Source organism: Ctenocephalides felis, unplaced genomic scaffold, assembly GCF_003426905.1.
Source record: "Ctenocephalides felis isolate EL2017-DRISC unplaced genomic scaffold, ASM342690v1 CF-g0.4_SCAFFOLD_01604, whole genome shotgun sequence".
NCBI classification, from domain to species: domain Eukaryota; kingdom Metazoa; phylum Arthropoda; class Insecta; order Siphonaptera; family Pulicidae; genus Ctenocephalides; species Ctenocephalides felis.
In genome coordinates, this window is record NW_020537758.1 from 7783698 (window position 1) to 7802293 (window position 18596).

Here is an 18596-nt window from a genome sequence, read left to right on the forward strand (position 1 = left end):
TTCATAATAGAACAACTCTCTGTAAGCCTATATCTTTTTGGGATGTTTGTTTCAATTCATAATATTTAATATTGAATGTTTGACAAAAAAAAAAGAACTGAATATTCTGAAAAAAAAAAAATCCAATAAAGAAAGAATTGAGTATTTAAAAAGACAGCCTGAAAATAAAGTAAAAGAAAGAACTAATGCGATTTGAGATGTCAACTTCACAAATTTTATTTAAAAATGCATTTACGAGACATAAAATAAGAATCTGAAAATAGAGTTCACTTGACACTAACAAGATACGTATATTTTTTAAACTTATTGCCGAAATAGGTAAATTTACAAATGCCTGTAAGATTTTTTGATAAAGTTTAAAAATATTACAAACATTTTGTGAATTACAAATGCATCTCAAAATAATCACAGTAATTTAACTAAAAATAAAAAGTACACCTGGTGAAAGAAGTATTGCATAAGATTACCATTTGAAATTTGAATAGTAAATTTCAGATTATAGAAACAGAAGTTAAATGTAAACAAAGGCACCCTGAAAAAGTAACAGATTTTTAACGACTCACCCTGGAAAACAAAGCTAAAAAACGATTTGACGATTGTGATTTTATTTAATGTATAAAATATACATTTAAAATGTGTATAGCTTAATCTTCCTCTTCCTCGGCAGCTGCACCACCGCCTGATCCCTTTCTCAAGTTCTTCCTCTTTACACGTCCTAGAAAAAAAGAAAAAAAAACTTCAAACACTTCAAAAATAATTATTAATTAAATATAAAAAAAAACTATAAAGAAATTTAAAAAAGAACTGAATATAAAAAAGAACTATGAAGAAATTTAAAAAAGAACTGAATATAAAAAAGAACTATGAAGAAATTTAAAAAAGAACTGAATATAAAAAAGAAATGTAAAGAAACTTAAACTGAATTTAAAAAAGAAATATAAAGAAATTTAAAAAAGAACTGAATACAAAAAAGAAAGAAATTTAAAAAAGAAATGTAAAGAAATTTAAAAAAGAACTAAATATAAAAAATAAATATAATAAAAATAAATATACAAAATAAATAAAAAAAATTCTTTTAAGTGATAAATTGGATAAAAATTGTACATTTATTAAGATTATTTGAGAATTATCTTATTAATTGTTAGCTTGCATGAATCAACAGAGTTTCTACACAATGTTGGGATTAAGACAAGCTTTTTAATCTCGCCACAATAGATTAAAGACTATACAATAAAATTTAAGTACATCTTTTGCCCAGATATAATGGCTGAAGTATATAAAATAAAGTAAATACAAACCTGGACGTCCACCTCCGAAGGGCGATTTGAGGGAGAAGTCGATGTGTTTTTGTGAATCCAAACGCACAATGAAGGAAGGAATATTAACAACTTGCTTGCGAACACTGGAAAAAAATAGTTAAATAAGCCGACAGGAACATAATTGTATGTTTTTATACAAGGTAGTGTTACGGTTGTAGTAATTTACCTTGCACCTTCTCATAATCATGAGAAATTTCAAGACATTGTCTAATTACAATTAGAACAATTGGTCTTTAAGAACTTGACCTTTACAATCAAGTGAGTCTTACCGAATGTGTCTCTGGCGGATCAAAACACGAGCGTGGTGAATGGATTTGGCTAATCCCAGTTTGAAAACTTGGGTTTGCAGACGACGTTCCAAGAAATCTTCTATTTTCAAACCCAACACGTAATCGAGCTTCATTCTGGATTCATCCAACACTCCAATACGTACCAAACGACGCAATAAAGCATTACCTAGAAGAAAAATACAGTTAACACCGCAAACTTCAATTACAAAACAAACTTATATACTATAATATCGTCAGTATATACGATTCAACAATAACAGTTCTGCCAAGAGGTGTCAGAATATCATAACAATGCTCATCATAGTAAATGATGATAAAACATGAGTCTTTTATTACCTTCGAAGAGACGTTTGCCATCCTTTTCGTCCAACGTGAGCAACTCACGGGCAGCTTTACGGATTTTAGCCAAAGTGTATTTGACACGCCATACTTCCCTCTTGTTACGGAGACCATATTCTCCAATGATTTTTAATTCTTGATCCAAACGAGCCTTTTCATAAGGACGACGAGGGGTTACATATGTCTTCGAAAAGACGGACGGGATGCGTCCGTTCACCATGGTTAAGGATCAAAACCTAGGGGTAAAGGACACATTAATATCATAATTGAGAAATTGTATGGAGCAGCCATTTTGTAAAGTGAGGTTATGTTCTTGACCACGTTAATAAAACATTTTTTTTTGCAAAATTGAATGTTTTCTGCTCATGAATCGGCTCTAACAATATAAATTAGGCCGGGATTATAACAGAATATTAATATCGCCTCGATAGATTAGAGAACACATCTACAAACACGTTGTGACTCTTGCCCAGGTAACGAGGCTTATTAAAAAAGCACAATATTTTACCGAAATTAATATTTACACGTACACTAAACGTTCCTCACTATTTTTAAATGTTTTTTGTATATATTTTAAACTATTTTATCGTATATATATGTATTTTTCACATACCTCTTGTGTCCCAAATGAAATCCGAAGAATAAAGACCGACATGAGGTCTCGTTCGATATATGTAGAAGACGGATGTAGTGTTGCCATGTGCATAAAATGAGAAAAGCGCGTTGGCATTGACAAAAATATGCACTCGTGAGAAATACGTAGTACACATTTTGAAAAATTTGCGTTTTGATATAATTAATATATTTTTTTTATTTATTGAAGTTTGTGATTTAATTTATTTATATATACATATCAATTTATGTATCTTTTCGAATCATTTATTAAAAAAAAATATATATGTATACATTCCCCGACGTTTCGGAACTAGATATGTTTCATCGTCAGGTTTTTTGACAAAAACAATATTGATGGATTATTTGTTGATTACAGAATATTATAAAACTTATAAAAATAAATGGATTTTTATATCATTTCTTCATAAAAATAAAAGAAAAAAAATGTATAAAAAATATTGGTACATAAATCTAAATCATATTTTTATAATAGTAATAATATCACATTAATTTGTTTATTTTACGAGAAATAAAATAAAAAAACTGCTAAAGATTGTAAATGTTTAACTCCAATTTAACTCCTACGACGTTTCGGAACCAGATATGTTTCATCATCAGGTTTTTATGCCTAGAACCATTTTTTTTTAATAAAACCAATATTGATGGATAATTTGTTGATTACAGAGTATTAAAAAAAACTTATAAAAATAAATGGATTTTTATATAAAAATATATATCATAAATAATATAAAATATATATCATTTCTTCATAAAAAGTGTAAAAAAAATGTATAAAGAATTTTAAAGAATCAGGAATTTATTCAGATGTAATATTAAGCCATAAATCTAAATCACAATATTCTTTTTCATAATAATAATATTACATTAATTTGTTAATTTTTCGAGCAATGTCTACATGTGTAATTTCGATTAAATTCCTACGACGTTTCGGAACTAGATATGTTTCATCATCAGGTTTTTCTGCCAAAAACAAGTTTTTTTAACCAAAAACATTGATGGATAATTTAACGATTGCAGAATATTCAAAAATAAAAAAAAAGGAATTGATGTATGTACAATTTTTTTAAAAAGAAAAAAAAATTAAAAATTGTAAAGCAAAACTGTGAATATTTCATTAATTTCATATTATAATATTATTAATTTTAATTTATTTTTATTTTTAATTTACTATAATAATTTAATAATAATTTATACACAATAATAAAAAATATAAACAATTAATAAAAAAAAATAAAAAAAATAAGTTCCTTGTAGATGTTTATCTACGACGTTTCGGAACTAAATGTGTTCCATCATCAGCTTTTTTTCTATATATATTAATTGACTAATAAATTATGCTTCGTTTCCGAGAAATCAATCAACAAAAAATTGATGAATCCTAGATTTTTCAATAAATTGATTTATGACAAAAATTCACCAAAAACTATGTCAACTATAAGTTTTTTTGTAGTTTGTAAATTGCGACGTTTTGGAACTAAATATGCTCCATCATTAGATTTTTTCTCTGTCAAAAACAATTTTATTTAAGATAAGAGCAGTATGATTTTTTTTTAAATTCATGGATTGTGTATTTCTTTTCAATAAATTTATTATTTTCCAGAAATTAAAAAAAAATTAAAAAGTGAAAAACTAAATTGTTTTTGTACAAGTTTGATGATATTTTTGTACATCATACTAAAGTTATAATAGTAATTTTCATATTAATTATTTTGTAAATCAATTTAATTTTGTTTAGGTCTGTTCAAAATATATTAATTGAAAATTGCATTTTTTAGTTTCTTGTGAAAGTAAAAATATATTTTTGAAATAAACAATTATATTTTAAAATTTTTATCTAATTGTAAGGGGTTTGAGAAAGAATCACAAAATATCACTTGCGGGAGGGGGGGTGTATAGTAAAATATCACGTGTATTTATTTTTTACCTGATTTTTTTTTAAAAAAAAAAAACAGACATTTTTAAAAAATAAAAAATAAAAAAATTACGTTTTTTTCTCGTTACTAAAAATACACCTGATGTTTAGAGGGGTGAGGGGGGGTAATTTTGATTATCACCACGTATCACCAAGGGGGCATCTAAAAATCCCTATAAATCGCCCTAAATAGCTAAACTCAATTTTTATTCATGAAGTCAATTATGCACACATATCGGAACGTTCAGGCAACTAGAGTAAAAATACAAAATAAAATACAATATATGTCTTTAAATATTTTATTCGTACAAAAAAACTTAAACTATCCCACTTAAAATTTAAATTAAGTCGTCGTGTTAGATCCATACGTTGGATCCCTGGCCCTCAGCTGCATATTCCTCAACAAACACAAATCCCTGGCCGTAGCACTTCTACCAGCCGGTGTATCAATATCATACAACCTTAGAATCAGAGCAGTCGAAAACATTTCAGGCAAAGCTCTCACTAAAGCCGGCACTAATTGATCAGGCAAAGTCCTCAACAATTCCCTAGATCCTTTGCCCTTCATCGGACTTGTCACCAACTTCCTAAGCAGTTGCATTGCGAAATAAGTCTGTCTGGTTGTGCTGACTTTGTCTGTCGCCAATTTCTCTAGGATTTCGAATAAAGCTTTCAAAGCTGTTATTAAAGGAGATTTTTGAGGCTCTGGGGTTCTTGAACCGTCTCCTAAGGTTTGGGGAAATATTGAGGCATTTAGAGCCAATTCAGCAGCTGTGGTACAAGCACCGTTTACGTTGTCATTTAGGCGTCGACTTTTAGACTCTGATGGAGATTCATCACCAAAAGCATCACTTCTTGAACGTTTCAAGCTGGCTGTGGTTGAATGATCCTGTAATAATAACAAAAACTAGCTGTAAGTGGAATTCTGTCTTAAGGCAATTAAGGCATCGTGCCTTAAGGCAAATTGCTGAAACTTCCCGTACCAAAAATTATTATTTTTTTAAAAACGATTGACATTTAAAAAAAAAAATACTTCAAAAAAATAAGATTTTTGAGAAACTATAAATTAAATAAAAAATTACTTTCTTTAGAATTTTTTTTTTTTTTTTTAAATTTTTTTTGTGAAAAAAAAAATGTTTTCTTTATTTTGACATATTTTGGAAGATCTAAACTTTTTTTCAAAGCAATCGTACTGCTTTAACTGCATAAAGACGAAATATCAAAGCGCGTCAGCGCCGCGTCGCCGTCTAACGCGTAAACATTGGTACGGAACCCATAGGACTGTAAACCAAATTCATATTTATTGTTAAAATCTCTACAAAATATCTGATAATTTGATGTGCATATGTCTAATGATCATTTTTGACCGCCAAATGGCATTTTTTTTTACTTTTTTCATTAGATCTCCGAAACCGTTAGACCTGCCTTCACAAAAATTTGATCAATTCTTCATCTTGTCAATACAAGTAAAATATTGTTTGAATTATTAAAATCGAACGCTCCGTTCTCTTAAAAACTGAGTTACCGTTTTTGGCACTTTTTGCCCCGTATGTTCGGAACGGCTAGACCTGCCTTCGCCAAAAACTAATCAGCACGTCTCCTTATCAATACGAATCGAATGTTTTTTGAATTATTCAAATCGGTTGATCCGTGTTCCCGAAATCGTCGACGAAAATTTGTATCCGCACATACATACATACACACACACACACACACATACATCCATTTTTTCTAAGGTATGTTAAAATGTTCAGAAACCTCTGAAACGTAAAGATATATAAAAATTTTCATTTTCGATTTTTTTGCGATTACTATAACTTGCCCTACGGGAAGTTAAAAAGAGTGCACGTAAGGTTCATACGCGATTGAAGTAAAACTTATTTGCTACTGTTCAAGATGACATTTAAGTAAAAATAAATACATCATGTAACAATTTTAAATAATATTTATTAGCAATATGATAACACTCGTGATGCACACATTTACTAGTGTCGTCAATCATTATACACATTTATATTAGGTTGTCCAATATCTCCCTTCCGCCTTTTTGTATTATAAACCAATAGCAAAAAAGCGGAAGGAAGATATTTGACAACCTAATATAATGATAAATTATAAATTATATATTTATAATAGCATTAAAAATATGTATGATATTTAAAAGCGATAAGGTAATCAAAGTCATACTTCAAATATGACATGATCGGTTTGTCATTGTAATTAGCATTTAGTACTTGAACTTTTATTAGAGAAATAAATTAATTACTATTCATTAAACTCTACAATATTCGTTTTCACAACTTCACTCATCATGTAATAAGTGTGTTTGAAGAACTTCATGTAATTAAAATTAACATACATTCATTGACAGCTTGTAATTTTTTGACTTTTTTCCAGACGATATTGAATTTGCACGTCTTTAAAGTCAAGTCTTTTTTTATATTTACGAATTACAAATTTGGTCATCAGTAAAGTCCGTTTTTAAATATTTTATATTAAAATTTAGTTTGCTTGTCAGTAGAGTTCTTTTTTAGAGACATTTCTTAATCATATTTTGCTCGTTAGTAGAGTCCTTTTCTTTTCCTCTAGGTTGAAGTTAAAATTTGCTTGTCAGTAGAGTTCCTTTTACAAACTTCATGTAATTACAATTAACATACATTCATTGACTGCTTGTAATTTTTTGACTTTTTTCCAGACGATATTGAATTTGCACGTCAGTAGAGTCCTTTTTTTATAACTTTGCTCGTCAGTAGAATCCGCTTTTCAAGTCAATAAATATTAATAATTTTGCTCGACAGTAGAGTCTCTTTATCAAGTAATTTAATGTTAATAATTTTGCTCGTTAGTAGAGTCCCTTTCTTGTCTTTTAGATCAATTTTGTACATCTCTATCAAGTTATTTGATCACTTGTCAGTAGAGTCCCTTTCGTTTTTTTTGTCAATTTTTAGTTTGCTCGAAAGTAAAGTCTTTTTTTATATTTACGAATTTCAAATTTGGTCGTCAGTAAAGTCCGTTTTTAAATATTTTATATTAAAATTTAGTTTGCTTGTCAGTAGAGTTCTTTTTTAGAGACATTTGTTATTCATATTTTGCTCGTTAGTAGAGTCCTTTTCTTTTCCTCTAGACTTGATTAAAGTTAAAATTTGCTTGTCAGTAGAGTCCCTTTTACAAAACATTTTTTGTTAATATTTTTGCTTATCAGTAGAGTCCTTTTTCTTTTACTAAGTTGAAATTAAAGTTTGCTCGTCAGTAGTCCTTTGATCTTTTTTGTCAAATTTTAGTAGTCTTTTTTATATTTGCTAGTTACAAATTTGATCGTCAGTAGAGTCCCTTATGTATTTTCTTATCGATCAAAACTTTGTTGGCTCGTCAGTAGAATCCCTTACCAACTATTAGATAAAATTTATGATCATATTTGAACTATTCGATTTTTTATTTGCTCATCAGTAAAGTCCTTTTTAATCTTTTAGATCAAAACTAAAGTTTCCTCGCCAGTAGAGTCCTTTTTTATATGTTTCCTTTCTATATCTTTTATATCTATACCAGTCAGTTTTCATATTTACTAATTTTAAATTTAGTCATCAGTAGAGTCCCTTTTTATCAACTCGATTGTAATTAAAGTTTGCTTGTCAGTAGAGTCCATTTTTATGTCTGGATTAAAATTATGTTCGCTCGTCAGTAGAGTCCTTTTATATTTTGTGTCGATTGATAATTTTTTGAACAGTTTTAGAATCTGTCTTGTCTATAAAAATATTATCTCTTTTAATATAGAAATAATTTCTAATCAATAAACTTACGTTTAGTACAAATGTATAAATTGTTTCATTATTTTCAAGAAACAGAGTAAAATATTCTTCTGATTCAGGCATTTTTCATTAAATCAAGATTTGTACTACAACAATGTTTATTTATTTATGCCGATTTCCTTGTTGATATCGGTACGCACACGCATACAACGACAGATATCTATTCACATACACAACGACTAATCATAATCGACCCGTATAGAAATGCTATCATCGAAAGCGAATGACTCTCACTTGACCTTGCCGTAACAATTACCGTTGCATTTGTACGGATTTACACCCTAGTTACTTCAAAAATCACATCATGCCTTACAAATATTTATTTACTATCCTTTATTACCTGGGCGCTGAGGCAGGCCAAAACGCATCGAGCTGTAAGGGCTGCTAAAGCTCCAGCTCCTGGTTCGGTTAAAGCTTCTTCAGCCCTTTTCTCGCTGCGTAGGGCTCTGGGTAAGACGTCTTCTAACAAAGCAACTGCACAGGATTCGCTGCTTAGAGAAAATGCTGCAAAAGCTGTGTCTACAGCTCTTATTAAGGAATCGTGGGAACGTTGTTGCTCCAGGACTAACCCGACCAGACTCGTTACGAACCAGGAACTACCTGGTAATAGATATTTGGGTATATGTATATGTGTGTATATATATATATATATATATATATATATATATATATATATATATATATATATGGCGGAATGAATTATGTTTCATGACAAATGTCAGGTGATTGACGCCAATGTGATGACTAAACTACACAGCAAACTTGGAGCTACACTGATGCGTATATATATATATACAAAGTTCCTTCCCGTACTCTTCCGAAAAAGCTCCGATCATGATCAAATTTTATATGCGAATTCACCCTTAAATTTTTTTTGTAATTTTTGGAAGGAATTTTTTGTTTTTATTTTTTCATAAAGTGGCATTAAAAAAAACACACAACCTAAAATTTTTATTTTTTTATCACCAACCCCTATTTTTTTATAGTCATTTTAGTAATTCATTCATTCATTTATTTTTTGATTACGAAATTGACAAAATATATACAACTCTTTTTACTTCAAAATACTATTTATTTTTATCAAGGGTTGTCCACCCCTTACGTTTTTTTTAAATTTTAGTGCCAATTTTTTTATTACGAGTTTACTCATTGAATATTTTTGACAAAATTTTTCTTTAAAATACAATTTGTTGTCCTTAAGGGTTGTCCAATCCTAATACTTTTTTTAATTTTCGTGTCAATTTTTTATATTAAGAAAATGCATACAACTCTTTTTACTTCGAAATACTATTTATTTTTCTTTTAGTTCAAATTTGACCTTTATTTGACATAATTTGAGTTAAGATATTTTTGAGTAAATGAAAATAGTTAAATGTTACGTTTTTTAAAAGAATTTTGTTTTATTAAGGGTTGTCTAATCCTAATATTTTTATTAATTTTGGTGTCAACTTTTTTTATTTCAATGTTTTTAATGCGGAATTAACAAAATATATTTACAACTCTTTTTACTTCAAAATACTACTCTTTACTTCGAAAAACTATTTATTTTTATAAAGGGTTGTACACCCCGATTTTTTAAATTTTGTAAACAATTTTCTTTTAGTTTCAATTTGACCTTTATTTGACATAATTTTAGTTGAAATTTTTTTGAGTATATAAAAATGACTAAATGTTACCTTTTTTCAAAAAAATATGTTTATTAAGGGTTGTCCAACCCTTACACATTTTGTCTTTTTTTTTTATTGTAATTTTTTCAATGCGTAATTAAAAAATACATTTAATTATTTTTACTTCAAAACACTATTTATTTTTCTTATGGGTTGTCACCCCTAACATTTTTTTAAAAATTTTATGACCTATTATAAGTTTATGCAATACATTTGCAATCTGTTATTTTCGTACTAAACATTTTATACTAGTACGATAACGTTTGCCGGGTCAGCTAGTATATATATACTAGCTGACCAGGCAAACGTTGTATATATATATACTAGCTGACCCGGCAAACGTTGTTTTACCATAAAAAATATTTCTAGTATAAAATGTTAAACGTTAAATATATATATATATATATATATATATATATATATCTTGATGATTTTTTGTTCGACGTTGAAACATATTGAAATGAATAAAACAGCCAATGCGTCGAATGTAAACAATTTAATTTATTTTTTATACGTTTCGAGACTAGATGTGTCTCATCATTCAGCTAAAAGAAATTTACAATATAAAGAAAAGGTTTCAAAAAAATGAATTTATACAATGGAAAAATTAATTGAAAAAACAACAAATTATACACACCAGATCAGGAAAAACCCACTTTACTAAAACATTTTACAACACCACAATCACATGACACTACTGTAGGAAAACAAAAATAATTTACGAAAAGACCGAAAAAGGTAGATGTAAAAATGTATAAAATACATAATTATTTGTTTTCAAAGCATAGCAACACGAATGGACTAAGAATGCGTCGAGAGACGTGTAGACGGCTATGCGACCAACACGCGTGCATGTGGGAAGGGATATCAGGGGTGTAGTATGGCGTCAGATTTACAGAAATTAATTATATTTTGATAACTTTCTGAGAGTAAGCTAGAAGAACTGCGTTTGTTAACACAATTAGAATGTAAAAAGATGAAACATGATTCGGAAAATCTTCTAAGGTCTACATTTTTTTCTTTATATAAAATTATAGGATGGTCAGTATTAAACGAATGTTTGAAATTAATAATGTGCTCAGAAAACATTGTTTTAAATTGTCTAGGGTTTTTTGAATTATAAATAATTATGTATTACTTTGTAATAATTATGTATTACAAATAATTATGTATTTTATACATTTTTACATCTACCTTTTTCGGTCTTTTCGTAAATTATTTTTGTTTTCCTACAGTAGTGTCATGTGATTGTGGTGTTGTAAAATGTTTTAGTAAAGTGGGTTTTTCCTGATCTGGTGTGTATAATTTGTTGTTTTTTCAATTAATTTTTCCATTGTATAAATTCATTTTTTTGAAACCTTTTCTTTATATTGTAAATTTCTTTTAGCTGAATGATGAGACACATCTAGTCTCGAAACGTATAAAAAATAAATTAAATTGTTTACATTCGACGCATTGGCTGTTTTATTCATTTCAATATATATATATATATATATATATTTTGTAGAGTTTCGAACAAGAATCCAAAAATAATACAAAATAAAAAACAAGAAAAGTTTTTAAAAAAAAACAATTTCTTTATTTAATTATTTGTTTATTGTCGACGTTTCGGAACTAGGTACGTTCCATCTTCAGGACATCTGTCAAGAAACATGATCTTGATGAGATTTTTGCAAACAATATGTTTAGGAAAAGAAAATAGATTTTTCTTAAATAATGAATTAAATTGTAAAAAATATAATAATGTACAGAAATATGATAATATGTTCAAAATAAAAATGATAAAAATAAATGAGTGGATTATCAAAACAGGATATTAAACATAATAGAAATTTTTTTTGAAAGTTATGGAAATTTTTTAAGAAAAGGTTAATGACAAAGTTGAATTAATTACCTGTATGTTTGAATATTTGTTAGCACTTTTTCACTAAACAAGCTTTTTTAACAAAAATGACTTTGTGAGTTAATTTTCCACCGAATAATTAGATTTTGTAAATCAAAATTACTAAAAAACTTTGTCTTTTTTAAAATTATTATTTGAAAACACAAATAATATTGTTCTCTGGATGTTGTTCGATTGGTTTACGAAAATTAACTAAATGAAACTGGTGTGCCCTTTGTAACACGTGTAAACACTTGAACGAGAGATGTGAGATTGTATGTGTGTGTTTTTATATGTCAGGGTGTGAATACTTAAATTGTTGATCTTAAAAGGAAGTCGATATTAATTGTTTGTCAAAAAGTGTAAAAAATTTAAATATGAATCATGTAATAGGTTGTGATCTGATCTAATGTTGACACTGTTAGAAACGTTTATGAGGATGAGACAACTCTCCGCGAATAACCTTCTAAAGATGCAACTTTCGTGATATAAAATCTTTGGAGTGAAATTAAATGAATGGGCGTTTTCTATAGAGTGTTGTACTAGGGTACTTTTGAAATTTTTTTGTTTATGGTGGACCACACTTAGTTCATGTTGTCTCATTCTCTTGTGTACATATTGGGAGGTTTGTCCAATATATTGAAAAGCACAGTCATTACAAGAAACAGAATATATATATATATATAAATATGTTGTATATTTCTTACCTCCGGTGTTTAAGAGACTTTCTAGTGTCAGGGTAGCTTCGACATTTAACCATCCGCGATTTTGAACATCAGCCCACACTGTTTGCAATTGTTCATAAATTGGTTTCGGAGATACTATGCTATGTGATACATTAAGTACCTAAAAGTAGAACCAATTGATCAATGCACCAATTTATTAAATTGAGAATTATGATCTGTTTCATTCTCTTACCTTAGACTTGGATAAAGTCGTCGGATGCACATCATACTGCATCTTCCTAACAATCTGAAACATAAGTCCAGATCGTTCCTTAAAATGCTCTCCTCCACTTTGCAGGATGCTGCTCGATCCACCATTCGATTCGTCACCGCTTGCTGATGAATTTGCAGCATCTGTTCCCGGGTTGACTGCAACCGGGTTCAGCAACTGTTGAACCATGTTCATTGGTTTGAGGAGGGCGTCCTGGTGGGCTACCCTCATATGGGCGCAGAGCCAAGCCGCAGCACAAGCTGCCAAAGAACAAGCCTTCGATCGGAGGGCGTCTAGGATTCTTTTAACGTCTGCAGGGGATAGAGAACCTTGCTCCCAGGCCCTTAACACCTTGGGGAAAAATAAAACATGGACGGGGTGAAATGAGATAATGGTCAAAGATATATGGTGGTTATAAATATAATAGTATTAGATCAAATATCGTGCTGGACGCGAATGGAGAAGACTAAGTGGTCAGAAAAGATTACAAATTAAGGAGTGCAGGAAATAAAAGGAAAGGAAATTGGATCAGGCCCATACTACAAAAAGGGCGCACAGGGTAAATTAGAAGTACTGAAAGGGCTGGGAATAAAAATGCGGATGGGGCAACTGACACGAGAGGAGAAAATACAGAGAAGTAACAAACTGAAGGAGCAGATGGCACGGAGGCAGATGTTTGGAAATGTAAGTAATAACAATATTTATAAACTAGTGGTGTATGGCTTTGTCCCTTAAGGCAAATTGCTGGAACTTCCCGTACCGTAATGAAATATTCGAGAAATTTTAAACGTTTTCATATATATATTATTACAATTACTGCAACTTTTATTATCTTTGCTATCTTGTTATATATGAGCAAATCAAATGTAAATCATAAATAAATCAATTTATCTCCAGAACATTAACAATCGTCATTTCATTTCGAATTCAATAACAAAAAAAATAGTTGCCTAATTTACAAAAAAATTAAAAAATGCTCCCGAATAGTCACAGTCTAAACGCATTTGCAAATAATTCTGTGCGACATTTTCACATTTTTCAATAGTTCTCACAAAATTGGAAAAGTGCTCACACATAAACAGTCTAAACGCACTCGGGTAAACAATTGTACCAGAGTGGCGCTTAGACTGTGCTTAGCCTGGGTAACTTTTTGAATTTTTAATCCAAAAAATTACAAAAATATTTTATGAAAAATAATGAAAAATGTAATAAATTTTTAACCTCAAAAGCAATTGTTTTGTCAATACAAGCAAAAAGTTTTCTAGATCATTCAAATCGGACGCATAGTTCACTCAAAAACTACCATTTTTTGCACATTTAGCTCTGTATCTTCGAAATGGCAGGACCTGTCTTTGCCAAAAACTAATCACCGCTTTTCCCAAACATTACAAATTGAATGTTTCTTAGATCATTCATATTCGATACTCCGTTCTCTCAAAAACTCGATTTCTATTTTCTGCACTTTTTACTCCGTATCACCGTAACGGCTGGACCTGCCTTTGCCAAAAACTAATCAGCACATCTCCCTATCAACAGGAATCGAATGTTTTTTGAATCATTCAAATCGGTTGATCCGTGCGCCCGAAAACGTGGACGAAAAAATGCGGACATACAAAACACTCGCACGCACATCTATTTTTTCTGAGGTATGCCAGTAAAATGTTCAGAAACCTTCAAAACGTCGAGAAATGCAAAAATTTTCATTTTCGATTTTCGTCCCATACGGGAAGTTAACTAATTATTGCATAAGTGTCTAATTGAATTCAAATTAAATGTTTCTTAGATCATTCAAATCGGATACTCCGTTTTCTCAAAAACTCGATTTCTATTTTCTGCACTCTTTGCTCCGTATCACCGTAACGGCTGGACCTGCCTTTGCCAAAAACTAATCAGCACATCTCCCTATCAATAGGAATCGAATAAGAATTGAATCATTCAAATCGGTTGATCCGTGCGCCCGGAAACGTGGACGAAAAAATGCGGACATACACACACACACAAACATCTGTGTTTGTGAGGTATGCCAAAATGTTCAGAAACCTTTAAAACGTCGAGAAATGCAAAAATTTTCATTTTCGATTTTCGACTAATTATTGCATAAGTTTCTATTATCCTTACCTCCTGCACAACTGCTCCAATATGCATACAGGCTTTCGACCAACTGATTTGTGAATTTTTAAAATCGCTCTCGCCTGAATTGAACTGCACCAGTAAAGTCTCTACGGTTGCATGATCGCAACGTGCAACCATTCTATCAGGAGATTTCGGTTTAAACCTGTCAATATACCATAATTTAATAAACAATTGTATAAAAAAATTGTTTATCTTTTACCTTTCCACCATGCAAGTTCTGACCCACTCTTCAAAAAACGAGTCACCGTTGATGTCCAGAACGTTTTCAGAACCGTATGTCTGCACAATGGAGCACAACATGAGAAATGAGACATCGAATAAAAGCATTTTGGTTTGGGCATTCTTTCCGACTTCATCGCATAATTCTTTGGAGCTTTCGTTACATTTTATAAGCTCTGATACGAATTGTTTTAAAGTTCCTTGTACCGTAGCGACTGCCAGGATAAGCTCAAAGCTTTTACCAGTCAAAACCTACAAAAAAATTAAAGTGATTGTGTTACAAATCTTATATATAAAAATGGATCGCAAAATGTGTTGGTATGCGCATAACTCAACAACGCCTGAACAAATTTGGCCAATTTTTTTTAAAATGTTCGTTGAAGTCCAAGGATGGTTACGGCGAGAGAAAATTGAATAATTTACAAACCCTAAAAACAGATCTTTTTTTTCACATACAAACGTATTTTCACTAAATTGTAAAATCAATTTGAGCTTTATTGCTATTATACAAAGTTCATATTAAATTACAAGAACTTTCTGTATACTCCTTCTAAACGATTATTCGGATTTTGATAAATCTTTCTGAAGTTTGTTAAGGAAATTTTCTGGGATGTATGTGATTATAAAGTACTGGGATGTATGTGCAATATTGTAGAAATAAAAGGAAAAAGTTGTAAAAAACAACATGTTATTGTTTGCATTGAAAACAAATGAAAACTATCATCTGCCAAAAATTTCAATTTACTTATGAACCTAGACAATATTAGAATATGTATAATAAATTTATGATTATGAATAAGAAAAATGAAATGTCTACATTATTATTGTCGAAAGGCAGCTGAGATGTGCCTGAAATTAAAATAATATAAGATACAGTATATGTATGGCAGACTGAATGATACACATATGAACAGGATATGACAAATTAATTCACTTGAAATATGAAATTAAATATTAATCAAAAAATTAATCAAAAATACGAGCGCACGCCTTAGGGGGCGCCAACACAAGTTTCGGATATTAAATTTTCAATATAGTTTTTTTTCAATATATACTTTCTTTGCATCTTTTACTAATCTTTCCACAATATTTTTAAAATTCGTAAAAAATTTACTTTATAACAACAAATAAGAAAGTAAAGATAAATACATACAATTCGACCCTCACGATATCGATTAGGAAAAGTTTAAGATGCAATTTTGGATATTTTAAATAATATAAAATTAAATTAATTTAATCCAACATGAAGTACCAGTGTTATGTAATGGTTATGGTTATGTTATAACGTTTAAAAGACTTCAATTTCCAATATAGTGTGGGAATTGAGACTCATCATTTTATTTAAAGCAGTTCTACATTTAACATAATTCATATTATAAATATTTATGCATTTTTGCGTGAAGAGTAATTTAAAAAACAATAATTATTATTTTTAGGTAAACGGCAAATATTAGTATACTATATTAAAAAATTGTAGACATGGGTACAGGACAACACGTCTGTTGGGTCATCTAGTTATTATATAAATGTGTCAACCTATATATTTACCTGACAAAGCATGCACAAAAGAGCATCCGCCAAAGTATCACAACCAACACTCAAAGTCTTCAAAATCCCTGCAAGCGTTGGTTCAGCTCTGGTGATCATTGTAGGTATCGACAAAGTTTTGGAAGTATCTAACTTGATTAAAATCTCAGACCTGGGTGCTCTCATAGCCGCAAAAGTCTTCACATGACTCTCGTTTACTAATCTATGCTTCAACATACCACCGAGTACGTACTCAATAATATTGCACGATGATTTTGTGTCCATTAAATCTAGTAAAGACGTGTATTGTAGGAGTAACTCGAAAGCACTAACCACGTCTTGGGAGTAGTCTTTTTTGTCTTTGTATGGATTGTTTAGGCGTTCTATTATTTCAGGGACTTTTAGGAATGTAAAAGCACCCCACATGGATTCTCTAGCTGCATCGTTTACATCATGAAGTGATATCAAACAAGCCCGTATTAGTTCACAGTATAATCGAGGATTGCTGTAGCCTTTGAAACTTTGTATCATTAATAATTGGTTTACATAAGTTTGTGTGTCGGCACAAGGGTTCACAACAACGTCTACAGTTAGCAAGGCTTGTATACAATACGTAACAGGTTCATCAGGCTCGATTAATTTACTTACAGCATCCAAGTTGCAAAGTTTTTGCAAAGAGTCTTGTATACTTCGATCTAATTCAGCTAAAGTGATCATTGAGTTGATTTCATTGCATTTTTTAATGATTTTTAAATGCAAGTCTTCATCATCGTGTTTTGCTAAGTACATTAAAGCCATTATAAAGTCGCATGATACAAAAGCTTCTAGGATTTTTGTGGGTTTATCCAAAAGTTCAGGAAACTCAATTTTGGTTTGTGTACTGTCTTGGGACGTTGGTATAACAAACGAACACAGCGTGTAATGATATATTTGTAACAACCAGTGCACAATTGATAAAATAGCTGAAGCCAACAAATCCTCTTCAGCTTTGTTTCTACATGTTATACCTGGTTGTATAGTTTCTAAGAACTCTAACAAACTAATCAAGCAATGAGGCTTTTCAAACTCATCGAACTTTGATATCTTTATCAAAACAGCAGCGTATGACACCATTTGGCAACTTAAAGTGTGGTGCAAGTATGATAGCACCAATTGGTTAGCACCTGCCCCGATAACAGCATGTTGTAACATACAATCAGCCAAATTGTAAACGTCTCCACTTACACCTCGAGGAAGTATTGTTTTTATATTTATGCCCCATTGTAGATCAGTCCAACGATCTTTCCAAGCTCGAAGTAAAAGAGCTTTTAGGGAACTAGTTTTGCTTGTGGTTTTAGAGTTCTCCAAAGTCATAATAAATAGTTAATAAAACTAACCTATAAAATAATTATTTACCAGTAGTAGAATGTATCCAGCTTGTACATTTATTAGTATTTCGTCGCTGCCACCATTATTTTAATGAATATAAATAGAAACTTTTATTATTGCACTCAATTGTTCATTTAGATTTAATTTATTATCAATATTTTCACTTAGTTGTTTGACATTTAGATTTTTAGGTTAAGTTGTGTTTACAGTTCAGTGGTGTAGCCGAGGACTAAATAGTAATTCAAATTAGAAAAAAAGAACTAAAAAAAAAAATATTATAAATATATATAATAATTTTAAAGTTTATTTATTATAATAATGAATAAAAATGTATAATATCTTATAATAATATAAATATAAATGCAAGAATAAACAAATTGCAAATGATAAGTGAAGTTGTATACAGATGTATATTCAAATTTGAATTTGAATTATTGTTAAAAGTGAATTTAATTATTATAATGATTTTAACAAAATAGGGTTTGTGATAAGAAGGTATAAATTTAGGGTAATATGTGTGTTTCAATAACGTAATATAAAAAAATAAAATAAAAATAATTTG

General features: G+C 30.0%; 2 protein-coding genes across 2 annotated transcripts; both read right to left on the bottom strand.

Moving 5' to 3' along the window:
* Window positions 1-588: 588 nt before the first annotated feature.
* On the bottom strand, window positions 589-2618 carry LOC113372224 (40S ribosomal protein S9). The gene is made up of 5 exons (XM_026612547.1): window positions 2562-2618; window positions 1946-2184; window positions 1589-1775; window positions 1299-1402; window positions 589-715 (listed from the first exon to the last, which is right to left on the bottom strand). Exons 2-5 carry the CDS (start codon window positions 2166-2168, stop codon window positions 645-647), a joined length of 585 nt encoding a protein of 194 aa, XP_026468332.1. The 5' UTR covers window positions 2169-2184; window positions 2562-2618; the 3' UTR covers window positions 589-644.
* A 2208-nt stretch (window positions 2619-4826) lies between these two features.
* LOC113372477 (mediator of RNA polymerase II transcription subunit 24-like) lies at window positions 4827-18160 on the bottom strand. The gene is made up of 7 exons (XM_026612810.1): window positions 16688-18160; window positions 15120-15391; window positions 14906-15062; window positions 12770-13138; window positions 12559-12697; window positions 8643-8902; window positions 4827-5385 (listed from the first exon to the last, which is right to left on the bottom strand). Exons 1-7 carry the CDS (start codon window positions 18017-18019, stop codon window positions 4840-4842), a joined length of 3075 nt encoding a protein of 1024 aa, XP_026468595.1. The 5' UTR covers window positions 18020-18160; the 3' UTR covers window positions 4827-4839.
* Between the last annotated feature and the right edge of the window lie 436 nt (window positions 18161-18596).

What these genes read in the sequence shown, in the direction of transcription:
- LOC113372224 (XM_026612547.1), bottom strand. Translation starts at nt 2,168, where the DNA reads ATGGTGAACGGACGCATCCCGTCCGTCTTTTCGAAGACATATGTAACC. An exon ending in TGGCAAACGTCTCTTCGAAG is followed by an intron (nt 1,776 to 1,945) that starts GTAATAAAAGAC and finishes TTTTTCTTCTAG; the next exon opens with GTAATGCTTTATTGCGTCGT. An exon ending in CTTCGGAGGTGGACGTCCAG is followed by an intron (nt 716 to 1,298) that starts GTTTGTATTTAC and finishes CTTTTTTTCTAG; the next exon opens with GACGTGTAAAGAGGAAGAAC.
- LOC113372477 (XM_026612810.1), bottom strand. Translation starts at nt 18,019, where the DNA reads ATGACTTTGGAGAACTCTAAAACCACAAGCAAAACTAGTTCCCTAAAA. An exon ending in TTGGAGCAGTTGTGCAGGAG is followed by an intron (nt 13,139 to 14,905) that starts GTAAGGATAATA and finishes TTTTTCCCCAAG; the next exon opens with GTGTTAAGGGCCTGGGAGCA. An exon ending in CGACTTTATCCAAGTCTAAG is followed by an intron (nt 12,698 to 12,769) that starts GTAAGAGAATGA and finishes TTCTACTTTTAG; the next exon opens with GTACTTAATGTATCACATAG.